At 39.8% G+C, this 18,226-nt stretch overlaps 3 protein-coding genes across 5 annotated transcripts in view; 1 reads left to right on the top strand and 2 right to left on the bottom strand.

The window, feature by feature from the left end:
- shank3a (SH3 and multiple ankyrin repeat domains 3a) overlaps positions 1–7,900 on the top strand; it is a 224,750-nt gene extending 216,850 nt beyond the window's left edge. For all 3 annotated transcript variants that reach the window (XM_034085067.1, XM_034085068.1, XM_071203491.1), the window contains one exon: positions 2,979–7,900. In XM_034085067.1, the coding sequence (XP_033940958.1) occupies positions 2,979–3,555 (577 nt within the window). In that variant the 3' untranslated portion in view covers positions 3,556–7,900. The remainder of the gene's footprint in view (positions 1–2,978) is intronic.
- A 445-nt stretch (positions 7,901–8,345) lies between these two features.
- Positions 8,346–13,753, bottom strand: rabl2 (RAB, member of RAS oncogene family-like 2). Its single transcript, XM_034085947.2, has 8 exons — positions 13,109–13,753; positions 12,993–13,022; positions 11,260–11,339; positions 11,057–11,136; positions 10,622–10,733; positions 10,244–10,341; positions 9,977–10,060; positions 8,346–8,927 (listed from the first exon to the last, which is right to left on the bottom strand). The coding sequence occupies exons 1-8, from the start codon at positions 13,213–13,215 to the stop codon at positions 8,850–8,852; spliced, it is 669 nt and encodes a 222-aa protein (XP_033941838.1). The 5' UTR covers positions 13,216–13,753; the 3' UTR covers positions 8,346–8,849.
- Positions 13,754–15,445: 1,692 nt separating this feature from the next.
- On the bottom strand, positions 15,446–18,226 carry cimap1b (ciliary microtubule associated protein 1B). The gene is made up of 7 exons (XM_034084515.2): positions 18,117–18,226; positions 16,964–17,079; positions 16,665–16,865; positions 16,421–16,522; positions 15,991–16,112; positions 15,770–15,910; positions 15,446–15,693 (listed from the first exon to the last, which is right to left on the bottom strand). The coding sequence occupies exons 1-7, from the start codon at positions 18,119–18,121 to the stop codon at positions 15,601–15,603; spliced, it is 780 nt and encodes a 259-aa protein (XP_033940406.1). The 5' UTR covers positions 18,122–18,226; the 3' UTR covers positions 15,446–15,600.

Below are 18,226 nucleotides of genomic sequence, written 5' to 3' on the forward strand. Positions count from 1 at the left end.
CAGGATTTGGCTACATTTTGATTGACCATCGCAGCTTTCAAATGTCTCAGGAGTTTGTAGCCACTCTCCAGATGCAGTGCATTTTTCCAGCCCTGCTCCTTTCCTTTCATCTGTTGTCCTTATTCCACTTCATATAAGTTAGGAGGGTCGAAAATATTTCTCTCATGTTCACTTTTTCTTCACTCCAGTTTTAGAAAAAAAGATATATTTGAAGATGTTAAAACTCTTTTGCAGCCTTCTCCTCATGTTACCATTGTTATAAGGAGCTGTCTAACTTTACACAAACTGAAATGAAGTGCTTCATATCAAGCTGTCAACTGAATTTGTGACATGGCTACAACAAAGGAAGTACTTTTGATAATTGATGAGTATAGGGCTGGGAGTATTTGTCCTGTATTCAGACCATCAGTTGTACCCTCCCTTACCACTAAATACTATTACTAGTATTAGTAATAGTAGTCTTTTGCCAAATAAGTTGACAGTACCTCTAAATTAAAACATCATGAGCCCTGGAAGGAACAGGTGACCGGGATATCAAATACACCGCATCATATGACTCAACAATGACTTGGCATATCCTCCCGTGAGATTGTGCAATCACATTTATCCCCACCACATCGGCACCACAGCTGATTGCCTTAGACAGAGATGATCATGCACACCATTATTTCTCTCTCTATTTCTCTCTCTGTCTCTCTGTCTCACTCTGAGTTTGTTCCCCTCACCCCCCAGCACTGTTATGTAATATTACTCCATCACTTACCCAAACCACGTTGTGCCCATTTAAACCCCTGCAAACCCCCATGCTGCTGTATTGTGTCTCTGTTGTATCCACCTCGTTCACATGCTGTGTATCATAGCTTTTGGTGGTTTACAAACCTGTGGTTCTCATTTTTATTTCATTTGTGATCTTTGTTTTTCCTTCTCTGTTAATGTAATTTGCATAACTTTGTTTTGTGTTTCAGTGATTGTGTTGAGGATGGCCATGGTCCCTGAATGCCTTGCTTTTTGGACATTGTAGGTTTTTCAAAGTAAAACAGAATAGAATACATATACCAGTTTATTTGTGATTTGCATTCCTTGATTTATATCCCAAAACCCTTAAAAACTCACCTGTAAGTAGAAACTTGAAATTGCACAACACATGTATTTATGTGTGTTTTTGTAATTGTTAAAATATGTGGACTACATCAAGCAACAACAAAAGTCAAGGAACATGTGCCGGCCTTTTATTTGTTGGTTTGTTTTCCTTTTTTTGTGCATTGTCTGATATGTGAATAGTGTGCTCATTTCTCTCTCATGCAGCCCACTGGTCAGACCTCTCAGTGCAGAAGCCTACTCTGCTGTCTTTGTCATGCTCATACATCAATAACACCATCACATGCACACACACATACATGTATTCACTGCAACACTCATACAGCCACATGCACACAGGGCGTGTGAAAGAAAGCAGAGTGGGCTGAAGCAGACTAAACGTCTGGTTGGCAGGCTGCGTCTCATGGAGTGATGCTAACATTCTCTCCCATTGCTCTCTCTCTGCTCACCTTGCATGCTCCGCCCTGCTGCTCTGATCTGATTGGTCTAGAACTGACTGTGCGCCCAGGAGGGCGGGACGACTGTGTAAGTGCGCATGGAGCTCATCGCATATCCGTCGGCTACCTGTAGTCTGATCATTTTTCCAGCCCTTGCGCTGTCTAGCTACCTTCCATTACACTCTTTAGTCCACATCAAAGTTTCCAAACACATGCAATGGAGGGAAATCATTGGCCACACCTGTACATAAGACACTCGCTAACATGCATGCATCAAACACACATCATTGCACCAACTCTTACACATGTAGGCCTCTTCTTTCTGCTTCTCCCTGCTTGCACCAAGCCAGACAAAACGTTCACATTGGCCTTCATCCACCCCTCTTCTCCTTACTGACCATATTTTCCTCCATTAGACCTGTAGTATACTAATCAGCCTCTATGACACTGTTTCACATCTGTATACTATTATTTCTTCAGAAGAGGGTCAGGGGTAAAAGGTACATAAACAAGCATTATTATTCTTGTGCAAGATGCTGTTGTTTCAGAATGGATGGTATGGATAAGACTGGTTTGGTGGATCGTGGAGATTCCCCGAAATGTTTGACTAATGGCATTGAATGAAGTGTCGCTGCAGTCAGAGTTAATAAGTATGTGTTGCATTAAACAATGCTAAGCTTTGGGGAAATATGCTGCTTTGTGTACATTCACGTGTCCTTTAACAGATGTGACACATCAGCTCTGTTTGCTTTAACAACTTTGTCTCATGAAAGTTTAAAAAAAGCAAATGTACTGTTTGTAATGTGCAACTGCCAACTTTGTTCAAATGTAGGCGTGTGTATGTGTCTGTTTGTGCGTGTGTGTGCTCCTAATCCCAGTGCTTCAGGTTAGTGCCTTCTGCAGTTTCCACGTAAAACACTAAATCTGTGTTATACTGTAATCTAACTAAGCATCTTTCTGCTTGTGGGTCACAGTGATTCCTTCAGAGAAGCATATTGTCTGCCTTAACAGGAAACACCTTTTGATTAAAAGGCTTGCAGTAACGGTCAGATGGACGATGTGGGGTGGGTGAGAGGGAAAATATAGTGCCATCTTTTTTCTTAATAAATGCCATATATTCCCATATAAAATGAATATATATATTGGCATAAAGGTCCTTTGTGACTTCTTTACGATTGAGTAGTAAATAGATATTTTTTTTAAAGCTCTGAATGTTCTCATTACCAATGAGAACAGTGTGCTGCTTTATAATGCTGTGCTGTGAGACTAGCTTGGTTTGTCTAACAGTCCTGAAGCTTACACTAACTTATACTTTAGAGGAACTTACAGCGGTTAATACATATAACCAAAGCTATGTCTCCGTTTTCTTCTTCTTTACTTTCAGTTGGTTAATCTTCATCTCCTCTGTTAACATCCTTACACCCTGTGTCTGTCTGTCTCCAGACTTTTCAGCAGCCTAGGCGAGCTCCACACCATTTCTCAGAGAAGTTATGGCACCACCTTCACCATCCGCCCTGGCAGCCGTTACCCTGTCACCCGACGCAGCCCCGGTTCAGGCTCCCCTGATCGGGGTGACCCATTCGGACGATACTCAGGCTTCGGCCTACCGACCTCACCGACTACACCCCCACAAACCATCCTCAAATCCTCCAGCCTCAGCCTACCCCAGGAGCCTAAAGAGGTCCGCTTTGTGATGAGGAGCTCCAGCGCCCATTCCCATTCCCGCTCTCGCTCTCCGTCCCCGTCCCCATCCCCCTCCCATTCTCCCGGGCTAGGGTCACCACTTTTAGCCCTCCGGCCCTTTCACCAGAAACCCCTCCACCTCTGGAATAAGTATGACGTTGGAGACTGGCTGGAGAGCATCAATCTGGGGGAGCACAGAGCAGGGTTTCAGGAACACGAGATCGAAGGCTCTCACCTCCCAGCTCTGACCAAGGATGACTTTGCAGAGCTGGGAGTGACGAGAGTGGGACACCGCATGAACATCGAACGGGCGCTAAAGATGCTGCTGGAGAGCTGACCCCTGCCCTGAGACCCTGCAACAGATGGGGAGAGAGATAGAACGGATAGAGTTGATGAAAGAGAAAAGATAGGGATCACTCCTCTTTTATTCTGGCTGCTTTTATGTTCTGCATCACAAATGTTTACCTTAGCGACACCGTTATGATCCTGTCTGCATTAACACCCTGCACTTGGCACTGCACTGAAGAGGAGGAGTCATTCGTCACCCTCTACTTGCCATAGTGTCTGCCCGCCTCTTAATTAGATCAGACCTCAAAACAAACTCTGGACTTTCTTTTTGCCGAAGAGAATCGCATGAGCTCCAATTAAAACATTTGATTTGTGGAAGCTTCAGTTGGTCCCTCAGTAACACCCACACTTTCTCTCACCATTCCCTTCTCTACCTCTATCCCCCCATCTATTAGGCCTCTGACAGACGTCTGCAGTTTGAGTAAAAGAGGAGGAAGAATTGTGTTCCCAACAGAAAGCTCAGTTGCCTTTCAAAATATTTATACAGAGATCAACAATGATGAACAGAGGACTATGGACATGAAACGGTGCGTCTTCTCTACACCTACTGTTGTTTTTAAACCGAAAACTTTGGAGCCCAGAGGTGGAGCTCCACCCAGTGAACCACGGGAGAACACCCTCCCGTACCCCTCCGCCTTGGTACTGTGTTATCTATTATATTTGGAGAATGTTTAACCAACACTCGTGGCTTTTTTCATAATCAATTTTTTGGTTTTCCAAAGGGAATATTATATAAATATATATATATAGGTATTATATAATATGATATATCTAAATATAGCTTTCAAAAGAAAAGACAATGTTGCAAAGAGGTAATGTAATAAATTAATCTGCGCCTGTTTTTGTTTTTTAGTATAGAAGGCATCGAGAAACCTTAAAACGTATTCCACCGGTAGCTTACTCATTTCTACCAATTATATACATATATAAAAATATAAAAATATATATTTGAAATTTTAAAAAAAGTATATAGATATGGAAATGAATTTTTTGTCATAGGTATACAACTTTCCTTATGGTCACCCTTAATTGAACTGTAGCATGACGAGTTGCATCATGTCTTGGACAGAGAGTTTGATGTTTGTTTTTATTTTCTTACGGTCTTCCTTCATACTAAAGGGTATCCCGTAATGTGAGGCTGAGACCCCCAGGGGCCACCCATCCCTACGGCTTCAGCTACAGACCCCACTGAGCTTATTCAGATCCTGCTTTGTACCATCTTATGAAGGTCTTCGTAAAAGGGGCTCTTCATGTTTTGCCCGTTTATCACTCAGGGATGGAAGTTTGGGGCACTACCATGGAGAGATTGTCAGCTGTTGTTTTAATAATACCCATTTAATTCTACCTGTGAGGACAATTTAACACCACCACAGTCTGAAAAATGTTAGGCTGCGTTAAAATTTCCATCCCTGTGACCCCTGATGATGCCTTCAGAGCAGGCTGCACATGGTCTACTATACAGTCGTGGAGGAAGGAAACTCTGGGATGTTTCTCATCACCAGAAGAGAGGAAATCTCTTTCAGATTTTAAGAAGGAAACTACCAGGAAACCAAGTGTGTGAACCAGTGGCCAAATTAAGCTTTAAGTGTTAAAATAAAGGTAATCTCTTACTTAAAACCAACTGTTACCTGGAATATAACTAACAACGTGTGGCTTGATGAGCTAGACATAGTGTGTGACCTTCTGAAATGCCAGTGCAGGAATGTGTGTGTAGTTTATCAGGCTGTGTGGATGGGGATGCCTCTGTAAGGTCTTAAAGAAAATTCAGCATTTTACAACCTGACAGTGTCTTGCAACATTGCTGCTTTCCTCTATCTCTGCAAGTGAGTAAAGTATTATCATAAACCGTGGCAGCAACAACTCTACAAATAAGACCCAGGTTGTAAAAAAGACCAATGAATTTTTCTTTAACAATACAAAATCTACAATTGTACTCATTGTAGCTTCTGCTGGCAGTGAGAAACAGTGAGTTTTATTCACGCAACAAAAAGCATTTTATCCATAGCTTTAGGTGGCCAGGTGAGAGACCTCCGTGCATCAGCAGCATCCAGTCAGCGCGCCAAGGCACTTTCACTTGGCAAGAAGTCGTATGCATCTTTTTTCTTCTTTTGTCTCTTTCATTTCCTGCTGTTTATCAGTTTGTAAAACGGGTGGTGAATATAATGTTGTACCTGGGTTGTAGGAATAGCACTCACTGCCTCACTGTGACCTCACTGATTATTTGTACTCCGGTGTTACGCTATGTCCTCTGACTCATTTGGACTTTTTGTGTTAATTGTTATTTTTCTAATTTATTTTTTCTTTCTTTGATGATTTGTTACCCTCGGACACTGGGTAGATTTTGTAGCGTATGGAACATGATACTTTAATCTTTCACTCATTAGAATTTTAGAGTGACAGAAAAAAGACAGAAAAAACGAATATCCTGTCCATTCTAAACATACTTAGGCTACACTTGTAAAAATGAACAAAAGATGTCTTTTTTTTAACTCACAAGCAATGTATATATGATAGATTTCATATAAATTTTTGAAAAACAAAAGTATATAGATCTATATAGGAATGTTTGGCATATATGCATAGTTAACCACCTGTGGAAAAGGTGAGCAGATTTTATTCTTTCTATGAACTCTTAAAACTTTTGAACTCTGAACTATGAACTAGGGGATGATTTGCACAAAACAAGGTGACAAGGTGCTAACATAAAAGCCACCCATCGTCCAAGTGCATGCGTGCATCTGGATTCCCTGAAACTCTGTGTGGTTGTTCCTCTCCACCATGTGTGTGCGAATGTTTGTTTCCATTTGTGTGTGAATTTGTTTGAGAGAGACGATGATGAGGATGCCTGTGACAGTGAGAGTGTACGGATGATTGTTAGGGTTTACATCTTTGGAGCTAGTCCACTTTAGCCTTACTGTATAACCATCAGAGATTCCCGGCAGTGGCTGTGTCACACAAACACGCATATAAACAACACACACATATAGAAATACACACATACATTCATCTTCTACAGATTGACCCTCATTGTTCTGCATTCTTGTGTTGTACTGAGTGAAGTCTTCAGAAAGTGGACTGCTCTGCCAATAGGGAGAGACAGACGGATGGACAGACGGACAGATTACCACAGGGTTTGGAAGGAAACCATTGAGACATTTTGTATTGCAAGACGACTTTAAGTCCGCCTGTGACTGTATGTACAGTTCATGCAGTGTCACTGTTTCGTACACCCCTTCCCAGATGGCGTCTGCGCTCCTTACCCTCCACTCTGTCCGGCAGCACTCCTTTTTCCTTTTTCAGACCTTCAGTTTCTGAGTTTTGGATATGAGGTGATCCAGTGAGGAACAAACACAAAGGAAAAATGTGCCAAAAAATAACTTTCAACTGTATATTTGTCTTTGCTTTAGGACTATCTATAGTTACAGCATTCTTGAGCTGTTAGACTCAATAATATGGTGCCATCTCCTGGAAATCTTGAGAACTACAGACATGTGTTAGCTCCTTCTGTATTTAGTACAGGTGGAAATACAGTCACTGTTATTATTTTGTAAAGAAGCAGGCTATATTGTTTATATTAATATACATATATATAATAGCCTGTGTATATATCTAGGCTACCTGTGAGCTTTGCATTAACATTTCTATTTACATTTTGAGACAAATTATCACAAATGATTTTACTGTGACGGAGCTTATTATCCAGTTTGCCGTACTGTTCCCATATAAAGAGAAACACTTGAAAGGTGAATGTGTACAGTCTGAACGCACACAAGCTGGCCTGGTCATACGAAACTGTAATGAAGACCCGGTCAGATGGTAGTGGAAGTGCACCGCAAATGCAACGTGTAACAGACTTACACATGAAAAGGTGAAATAAGTTCAGTGAAAGGTTATCTTTGTCTTGTTTTCTAATCAACAAAGCACAATCTAAATAGTGTAGGGGGAGCAGTGTAACCTTTCAAAAAACACACTGGGGTCCGGTCACCCGCTGGAACCAGTGATCTTATCGTCAGAGGGGTTTTTTCTTTCATTGTTGGTTTTCTCCTTGTTTGCACTGTGAAGTTTAGAATGGTGGATGTATCATTGTAACGCCTCAGCCTTGTCTCACAGGTGAACTTCCCCTTTCTGCGTCCGATGAGCAGGCAAACCTTTCTACGAGCGACCTCCAGACACTTCTAAGCATTAGAAATCCCCTCTCCATTTTAATACCTGAAAGCGAAATAAAAGTGAACCAGAAGCTACCTAGTGTTCCTCATCCAAACAGATAAGGAGGATAGTGAAGGTTGAGGCAAGATCTGAGATGTTGCCCAGGATATCTCCACCACAGAGATATATGTTTGTTATATTATGTAATACATTTATAATTAAAACATGAACTGCATCAAATGTTTTGTTCCTGCTTAATTCAGTGTCGTTGTAGTAGGCCTACAAGTATACGCCAGTGTGATTTATTATGCCACAGTCAAATATCAATACAAAATGACATGATTCCTTTGTACAGCATATAGAAATAATAATAACACATTGAGGGTCAGATTCTGCAAGAAAACATGTGTTTTATGTTCTTTGTGGTAACATTCCTGCTAATATGAATGAGTGTAAACACAGCCTTCACAAATCCATCAGAAAGGACACAGCTGGCTGAGCATTTCACGAGAGATGAATGCAGCTGACTCACATACGGCTGGCTGTTGCATTTTATAATATGCTGAAATTCACGACTTAATGCCCACTTCTGGACCACAGCAAGTCAGAAAGAGACACATGATAACAATTGGGTTACATGGTACATTAAGTTTTCATTTAAAAGTGTAGTGAAAACAGACTTTACATCCTAAAACTAATGCAACAAAAGCAGCCACCTGAGGCTGCTCACTGCTGGCACTGCACACATCGAGAACAGCAGCACATCTGAATCATAATCACACGGTCTCTTTGATCTGTGAGACAGTTTCCAATGCTTCACATTCTTATTACAAATTAAAATACATTCAGCCTCATTGTAGAATTGTTCATTAATATTGTAGTAGATACAAAGTATGAATGAGAAGTTTAAAACAGCAGCTGAATAAACTTGGTAAACAACACAATTCCTAATTATTCCACCAGGTTTATTTCCCTGCCAATGTCACTGGACAGATGGAGAGCAGTGACTGAAAACCTGACTAAAAACTCCAACCTCCAGTGATAGAGTTAGAAAACATAGGTATCAAAGTAGACAACGAAAGGACAAAAGGACAAACAATGTGCCAGTAGAGGTTTAGGAGGATCTGTAAACGTTGGTCACTCCAACTCAGGACTTTCTGTTTTCAATCCAACCTCATCTGCTTCGGGATCTTCCTTCTCCTCCAGGTCAAAGTTCTATAAGAAAAGTGCAGCAAATGACATCAATATTAAAGTGTTTTCAGACAAACGAAAAAGTAGTTAAAAAAAGTTAGTTTTGTTGGAGCTCACAATTACACTGAACAAAAATATAAACGCAACACTTTTGTTTTTGCTCCCATGTTTCATGAGATGAACTCAAAGATCTAAAACATTTTCTATATACACAAAATAACCATTTCTCTCAAATATTGTTCAAAAATCTGAAAAAATCTGTGATAGTGAGCACTTCTCCTTTGCCGAGATAATCCATCCCACCTCACAGGTGTGGCATATCAAGATGCTGATTAGACAGCATGATTATTGCACAGGTGTGCCTTAGGCTGGCCACAATAAAAGGCCACTCTGAAACATGCATTTTTGCTTTATTGGAGGGGGTCCGAAAACCAGTCAGTATCTGGTGTGAGGAGTAGGGTTAGGGTTAGGGTAATGTTGTGAATCGAGTGGCCTGTGTTCGTCGTCCATAACATACTCCTGCCCATCCCATAACCCGACCACCACCATGGGCCACTCGATTCACAACATTACCCTAACCCTACCCCTACCCCTCACACCAGATACTGCCTGGTTTTCGGACCCCCCCAATAAAGCAAAACTGCACGTTTCAGAGTGGCCTTTTATTGTGGCCAGCCTAAGGCACACCTGTGCAATAATCATGCTGTCTAATCAGCATCTTGATATGCCACACCTGTGAGGTGGGATGGATTATCTCGGCAAAGGAGAAGTGCTCACTATCACAGATTTTTTCAGATTTGTGAACAATATTTGAGAGAAATGGTTATTTTGTGTATATAGAAAATGTTTTAGATCTTTGAGTTCATCTCATGAAAAATGGGAGCAAAAACAAAAGTGTTGCGTTTATATTTTTGTTCAGTGTAGGTTAGGAATAAGAACATGTGAGAATTAAAACAGCAGATTTTACACTAATGTTTGTTTTTTTAGAGCACACTGCATTGTCAATTCTTGCAATTTACATCTTTCAGTTAGGTATTTATAAAACTACATTTTTTTTATTTAGAGGGATGTACCTCTAATTCCTGCAACACTTCATCCATGAAGTCGCTGGGGTTTTGCTTGTACTCCACTGCTCTCGTGATCATCTCTCTGAACATCTGTTGGGGCAGTTACAGTCAGAAAAAATAACACAAATGGGTTCAACTGTATTGTCAATTCATAAAAGGTGTGGTATCAAGACAAACAGTTAACTGTAAAACTGCTGATGTGATTGAAATGCATTAAAAAATTACCCTGGGGCTGACTGACATGAACACTGGAAGAGAATAAGAAGTGCAAACCTTAACTACATTCGTCCCATCAGCCGCAGATACAAAGTAAAATGGGATTCCTTGCTTCTTCCCAAAGTTGAAGCTTCTCTGTGTCACCTTCAAATCCGCTGAAAATACAAAAAAACAAACATGTTCACAACTATAATTGTAAATTGAATGTGTAATCAATCAAAGGATAAAGTAATGTAGACAAAGTGTGCAAACTAATAAAGACATGTTTATTTATCCTAATTACATTAAAGGAGAAGATTGGAGGTTTTTAAGTGGGTTTTTTTTAAGGTAACTATCCATATTAAACTTACAGTAGAAGTGTGTTGGTTTTTGGTCAAACATAGATGGATAAAAGAGTTGAATACTCTTTGTGATGTGTGTCAGTACCAGACTTACCATCAATTTTGTTAGCCACCACACAACAGGGTATCTCCGGTCTGAACTCTCTCAGCTCCATATACCAGTTGGCCAGATTCTTATAAGTGATCTTCCTTTGAACATCAAAAACCTAAGAGAAAGAAGACAGGTTAACAAAGGAGTGCATCTTTGAAGACAGAGACAGTTTTGCATTGCAGCAATCATCTAACAAGTCCTCGTTGACTTATCTGTGAGGGAAACACCATCTGCATCTTAAGAGGTAGAACTTAACAAGAATGCAACATGTTATTTAATCACTGCCTCTCCACAGTGTTGTGAGGGCCAAATTAGAGGGCCATATTATGTATTTGTCACTTTTCTGAATTCGTTTAATAGTTACTTGATATTCTACCTCCCCTAAAATGCAGGCTAGATTAATATTGAAAAGCACCTGACACTAAGCGTGTGTTTTACCATTATGCATGCATGTGCTTTGTGGTAGTACGAGGGGTGCATGCTCTGAAATCGCTCCTGACCAGCGGTGTCCCAGAAATCTGTGAATCAAAAACAAAAATCACCAAATCCTGTTGATTTAAACTTGACAGTTGATTTTCAAATTGGTGAATGTATTTCCTGTGGTCACTGAGAGCAGAACAGAATCATTTCTAAATACATACCGATGGCTACTGTCTTATTTCCTACAGTGGCTGTGTGTTTGTAGAGAGTCAAAGCATAGGTTGACAACTGCTGGGGACGACTGTAGAAATAGTTAAGGAGCTCTCTGGGGAAAAAATATCTGCTTATTGTAGGCATGCCAGCTTGACTTTAAAGCTCCCCTATTACGCAAAATCCACTTTTTCATACATTAACATGTGTCCCCTCTGTGTTAAGAGATTTTGTGAGTTTCAGGAATAAAGATCCCCTCTCTTTTTGTCCTGATCCATTTATATAAAAACTTGTCTGAAAATGAGCTGATCAGGTTTTGGCCACTTTGTGATGTCATAATATTTGTTTGCGTTTTGTAACCATTATCCAATAACCAGCCAAAGTAACCAATAGAGTCTGTCTGCAGACCGCAGCAAGGAGGTGTTTCCTATAGGGGCGTTTCCTATAGTGAACGACGGCAGCCGGCTCTCGCCCGCGAACGAGACGTTTTTTGTTTTGTTTTTGCGGAGGGATCTAGATCGGCATGAAGGCACATTATGCAATGTGCAATGTGGACATTATCCCGCTTATTACACATGGCCACATTCTCAACAAAGTAACGACATGACTCACAATAATAATTGAAATGCTTTTATGGATTTAGAAAAAGTTTGTATTGATTTAAAAAATAGTTTTTTGTATTGATTTAAATTGACATGCATCCGCTAAGAAAAGTAGTCCGTTGTTACTGTTTGAACTAACGTAACAACGGCAGGAACTGCTTCTATAGTGTTTTTGAGGAGCTTTTTGATTACAGATTTGAAAACATCGTTGCTTGCTTTAAAAGTAGCACGATTCATTATGTCAAACCTTGAAAGATATCCCTGCCCTAATGCCAAAAGTAACTGGCAACTGAATATATGTCGCCGTAGCTATGATGTCTATGTCTGGACCGCTGAGTTGATCTCAAAGCACGCTCCCCTCTCCTGCAGGGAGAAAAACTATATTTATATACTTTATATAGGTTGATACAGTAGCCCCTTTTTTTAAATAGTTTTTATAGGTGTTGCCATCTGTTTTGTGTAGCGTGGTTCTACAAGCAAGTCAATGCATTCATTGGGTGGTATCAGAGTTACACGGGTGTGTAAATGCAATGAAAACAATTGGCCACAGCAAATAATTTATATTAAACATGTAATGTTTACTTTTGAATACTTTAGTACAAAGGATGACTTGAATAATTTAAGTGATATATGTGTACACATATAAATCATTAGTCAAAACTACGCTACATTTGATTTAATTAAAAGGTATAATATGTGGTAAACTGAAGAGCCCTTTGGGAGCCGAAAGAGCCGGCTCTTCTTGGTGAGCCAAATGATCCGGCTCAGCAAGAAGAGCCGGAATTCCCATCACTAGAACAATGACTTCTTCTGCGAGGATTTATAAAAGCAGCTGGATAAAAAAAGTTAGGAAACGCCCCTATAGGAAACGCCTCCTTGCTGCGGTCTGCAGACAGACCCATCTCGAAGTAACACCCGCCCACCTTATCATCACCTCCTAAAGCACCATTGTGTTTGTTTTTAAACCAACCATTTGCATTTAAATCTATACAAACGGAATCCACAATCTGAGACCTATAATATATTGTTGAAAAAGAGTATTAGGTGACCTTTAACGTTTAAGCAATGCCCATGGCAGGACGAATACGAATGACTGACACAGATATGTTTCATTTTCGATTTCATAAACTGCAAAAGGATACTATTCGTCCATGAGAAATCTCTCCATCAGCCTGAGAGAGAGAGAGAGAGAGAACGCAAAAATCATGTAATAATGAACGGCTTCAAGGAGCCTAAGCTTACAGCAGCTCATACTCACTTAGATTTACCGACTGCGCTGTCTCCCAGACAGATGATCTTCACCTGCTCGCCTGAATCGTACTTCTTTTGGTCCAGTTCAGGGATGCTGCCAGCGTCGCCAGCCATTTCAACTTGTTTTCCGTTAACTGATTTGACTAGAATGATTGAATGAGCCAACTCTCGCCCAGTTTAATTGATAACTACCTGAACAGCTGATCTACGGAAGCTAGCATCCGACGAAAGAGAATGAGTGTTAGCTAGCTGAGGTAAACATCGTGAGGGTCGGCTTGATATCACTCATTACACTGGTTAGTTTGTCCTCACATACTAAACGGTTGCTAACTAAACCTGAGAATAGTCCAGAGACGTTAATTGTTTACATGTGTCTTTTAAAGTCTCTTTTGAGTACTGTACACACAGTGACCACTGAACACAGCTAGGTAACAGCTAGTCGCCTTGTTAGCATTTGTTAAGCTAGAGCACTTATCACAAATGTCTCCGATTGTCTTGTGTATATTCTGACCTTCAATCACAATGAACCAGTTGTTGATGCACTCATCTAGGCATCCAGACGCTAAAGTTTGTAGATGTGTTATGATGTCGCCGAAGGTTTCCGTTTCTATGCAACGGGGACGCCTGAAGGACCTCGTTGTCAGTGTTCCTGCTGCCCTTACAAGTGCCTGTCAAGAAGGCTAATTATTATTTTTTTGTATGTGCTAACTTGCCCCAATTATAGAACAAAATTATGAGAATTGTACAACTATTTTAATTTCCTCATGTGTCATGAATTTATTTGAAACATATTTTAATAGAAGATCGTTTTATTTATTTTCAAAAGCTTCAATGTCACATGACTCATTGATTCCAATGTCATTCCAAATATTACTAATGAATGTGTTTTTTTACTGGATTGTATTCCACTTGTATATCCACACAATGTCATGTGACCTACTGTCTCAAAATCTTTGTAGAATTGCTCGAAGAGTGGGACACATCTGTTTTTATAATTTGTTATTCCACTTTTTATTTCTCCCCAAATTTCAGCTTTTTTTATTGCAAAATCTTGTTTTCTTTTTCGATAGCTTCCATGTGATCTCACCCAGTGAGTAGTAGCAGCATCACTAACTGTTTAATTAGGACACACCTCCTTTATAGTACAGAGTGGCGAAGTCCCTCCCTCTCCGGTGGACCTCCATGGGACCTTATTTTGGAAAAAGTATGCATTGAAGTCAATGGAGAGAGAAAGATTATCTTTTGATCCCGTTTGAATTGTGCCACGCATTACACATATGATGTTTGTGAATTTAAAAGATAATTTTGCAAGTCAAAAAAATAAAAATGTGTCGTAAAACTGTGAAGTAACACATTTGTTTGTGTGAAGCGCTCAATGAACTACAACTCTGGTCCTGCATACGTCACCAACACCAAGATGGACGTCACGTTAGCACATTTCACCTCTTTCTTTCAGAATGAAGTGAAAAGTATTAAAATAGGTGAAAATCACTACAAGTCTGTCCATGTTGAGAACTGTACACAAAAGGGGAGTTAGTCGGTTCTGTAAGAGCCAGCATGCGGGACCGGCTTTACAAGATTTTGGTGAGTAACACGAGTGTAATGTGTAACGTTAATGTACGCGGCTCTGGGATTTGTAGTCTTTCTAGTTGCGTATTTTTCATAGTCTTATATTTCAACAGTTTTAAGACAAACTGTGACTTTTTTGACATGGAAATTATGTTTTAAGATTGACAAACATCATATGTGTAATTCATGGCACAATTCAAACGGGATCGAAAGATAAGTTTTCTCTCTCCATTTACTTCAATACATAATTTTTCAGAAATAAGGTCCCATGGGGCGGAAGTAGATGGGTTTAAACCTTTTTCTTACCATTTGCTTTCAATGGCAGTGAAGAATGAGGATTGTAGTCAACTCTGCATCTGCAGGACCAAATTAATAAGTATTCAAAAAGGAAGTAAGTGTATCATGCAGTCAGATTATACAAATTATAATTTGGAATCATTCCTCTACCTGTTACCACAAGAGATGTCCTTGAAGCACATATGTCCTTGAAGCACATATTCTGCACATATTACATTTTAGGAATTAATGTCTTACATTTGGTAAAATGGAGAAGCAACTTTAACGTGTTTTATTATTTCCAATTCAAATTACAATACTAAAGAATTTGTTTTCAAAGCGAAACAAATGTCTTTAAATATTGTGCTTAGACAACAAATAGCAAATATCTATTTTAAAATAAGATCATATTACATTATTAGAAATGTCAACTGTACTACTCTTAAAACCTTTGTCAAATTCAGTATAATTTACTTCAAATACTGATTGTGGATATAACCCTGACAAAATAACTAGTGCTAATACAATAAGTACATGTAGCTAACTGTGGCAAAAAAATGTTGATCAAAACTTGCTCTTTTTTTTTTTACTTCATTGGGCTTTTTCTGCTTTATTCATGATGAATTCCAGTTCAAACAAGAGATCAACACGATATTATTCAGGCTTTTCCACAATGAGGGGTGTGATGTAATCCGAATGACGCATTCCAAAAGAGAAGCTCGGAGCTTTGGATCTTGTGAAGGTCACCTTGGTGGAGAGAAATGTTAGTGGAAATGCTACATATTTGTGATATATTTATTTAATCTTCAATGTGGTTTCTTACCATCTCAGGATAGTGTGCACCAGGTCCTGGAGTCTTTGTAGATACCCCAGGTGGAAAGTTGCGGCCTATCATGCTGATCTGGGGACGTTTTTCCTTGTAAATACTAGGGTCCACAACTTTGTACGCAGCAGGGCTTGGAGTCTGGAGGGGAACACAATTATTGAAAATAACTACATCTCAGGATTTATTGTTTAAGAAATGTGTTTGACACTTATATGTACCTTCCTTAGGTCCTCATGGAAGTTGCCATGTTTGTTGCGGCCATAAAGAGAGAAAGAGGGAGCTGCGGATTTGTCCACAGTGTTGTTTCCCAGCACTGGGGGCAGAGAGTAGGAGGCTGGACCTGCAGCAGGAGCAACATACAGGGGAAGTTGATATGCATTACATGTTACTTGTTACATTACATGTTACTTGTTAGACGCTTTTATCCAAAGCGACTTACATACTCAATACTGTGGGCAACCCCCACAGGAGCAATTTGGGGTGAAGTGTCTTGCCCAGGGACACAACGACATGCTGTCTGCAGTGGGGTTTGAACCTGTGCTCCCTTGATCCGAAAACCAATGCTCTATCCACTGCGCCACACACCTCCAGATATGCTATCAAACATAGTAACCCACAGCTTAAATGAAGTTGACACCAAATACATACCTGGTGTTTGAATATTGCTGATTTCTTTGCCCCTTCCTGGCAGAGAATAGGCAGGAGCAGAGTGGAAGACTGACTTTCCAGCATTTTCTGGGGAGTATTTGCCTGAAAACCACAGAAAGGTTTTATCACAAATGAATGTGTGAAGAATGACAAGAACAGCATATTTACAATTTTGAGTGAGTAGTCGGAGATTTGATATCAGCCTTGTTTCATTTTTTGCAAATGTGCAATGGGGTTTGCTGACCTGGTCCAGGGGCCTCGAATATTGTTAGATCCTTTGGACGGCTGTAGAGAGAATAAGCAGGAGGGCCGTCTCGGCCTACTCTGGTGATGTTGGAGGGGATGAGGTAGCTCGGTCCAGGGGTGATCTCAGTCTTGGTTTCATGACGTGATCCAAAGCTAAACTGCGGTGCTGTTTTCTTTGTAGGGTCATGTTTCGAAGCACCTTTATAAAGGAAACAGGGACAACAATTTGAGTAATAATAATATTAATCATAATAATGGTGTTTGGGGGTTAAGGCTTAAATAAAATGGTGGTTGTACCTGTGAGTCCAGGGAGTACATACTTGGGACCTGGACTACCGTAGAGGGCAGCTATGGGCCCTCTTGGTTTGTGAGGCCTCCAGGTACCAACCAGAGCTTCACCACTCGACGTTTCCCTGAGAGAGAGGTGTATCATAACCAAAAGCATAATTAAAATGTGCTTTTATTTATTCAAAAAGAAGAATGTGTCCCTACTACACTTACCATTGCTTTTGAACAGGGGAAAAAAACAAAATATCTGTCATGCATGAGTCGATTGTGGCTTAGAAAATATCATTACAGGCATGAAGAGAGCCAATAATGAATATTGGCCAGTCTGTTATATAAATAACACTAATGCTTTTCGGCACACTTGCCCTCTCAAAGTGTTTCAACACATATCTTCTAAATTACAAATATATCTCTCAATGGACAGGTCTGTCTGGTGCTATATAACTACATAGAGGGTATTATGGGAAAGCTGTGAGTTATTGCTTTTATATAGATATATTATGTAGGTGCTGTTAAAGCATGGATGCAGTGATAGAAGTGCATTATTCAAATATTCTGCATCCTTCTAAACGGCTGCTCAGTGATAGTACCAGGGGCAGCAGTGTTGACTGTCAATGACAGTGATAGATTTTGAATAATAATAATAATAAACATCAACCTGTGTTCATTTGGATTTAGAGCACTAGAAAGTTATAGAAAGTTTTTGTAAAACTTAGGTTGAAAATAAATCATCAACATGGTTTTTAGATATAGTAAGACATAAGAAACATTCCCCTTTAGCACCTAAAAGATAACAAAACAAATCGATATCTAGTAATAGTCAGATCAGTCTAACAGTGATTGTTTTTAAATGATGTTGTGTAATGGATTTTAGTTGACTTTTGTACACATCTTACTTATAATAACAATGTACACAAAAAGAGAAACGGTCCACATTGTAATATTGTGAATAAAGCATTCAATGTCACCAATTTCATGCAATATGCTTGAATAGAGGACTACTGTTGGTCATTTGTGGGTAAAGTTAAACAAATGCTTAACCAACACCACCCAGAGTATCCTGTAACAAAACCACAAGAAGTCTACAAAGTGCATACAAACCATCAACATGCATTCAGTTTAGTTCAGTTACTGACTAAAACAAATAGAAAAAGCACTTTACCTCATATCCTGCTCCTGCTGTGAGTCTCTCTCTCTCTCTCTCTCTCTCTGTGAGGTTATGGGTATTATGAACGGAACTCAGCATGTGCACTGAACCCAAACACGGATTGT

Source organism: Pseudochaenichthys georgianus, chromosome 6, assembly GCF_902827115.2.
Source record: "Pseudochaenichthys georgianus chromosome 6, fPseGeo1.2, whole genome shotgun sequence".
Lineage (NCBI taxonomy): Eukaryota > Metazoa > Chordata > Actinopteri > Perciformes > Channichthyidae > Pseudochaenichthys > Pseudochaenichthys georgianus.

Excerpts from the sequence above, each read along its gene's own strand:
- rabl2 (XM_034085947.2), bottom strand. The coding sequence starts at position 13,215 with ATGGCTGGCGACGCTGGCAGCATCCCTGAACTGGACCAAAAGAAGTAC. Across the intron at positions 13,023-13,108 it reads AGCGCAGTCGGTAAATCTAA|GCTGATGGAGAGATTTCTCA; the intron begins GTGAGTATGAGC and ends TCTCTCTCTCAG. Across the intron at positions 10,734-11,056 it reads AAGCACATGCATGCATAATG|GTTTTTGATGTTCAAAGGAA; the intron begins GTAAAACACACG and ends TCTTTCTCTTAG.
- cimap1b (XM_034084515.2), bottom strand. Across the intron at positions 16,523-16,664 it reads ATTCGAGGCCCCTGGACCAG|GCAAATACTCCCCAGAAAAT; the intron begins GTCAGCAAACCC and ends TGTGGTTTTCAG. Across the intron at positions 15,694-15,769 it reads GTGCACACTATCCTGAGATG|GTGACCTTCACAAGATCCAA; the intron begins GTAAGAAACCAC and ends CTCTCCACCAAG.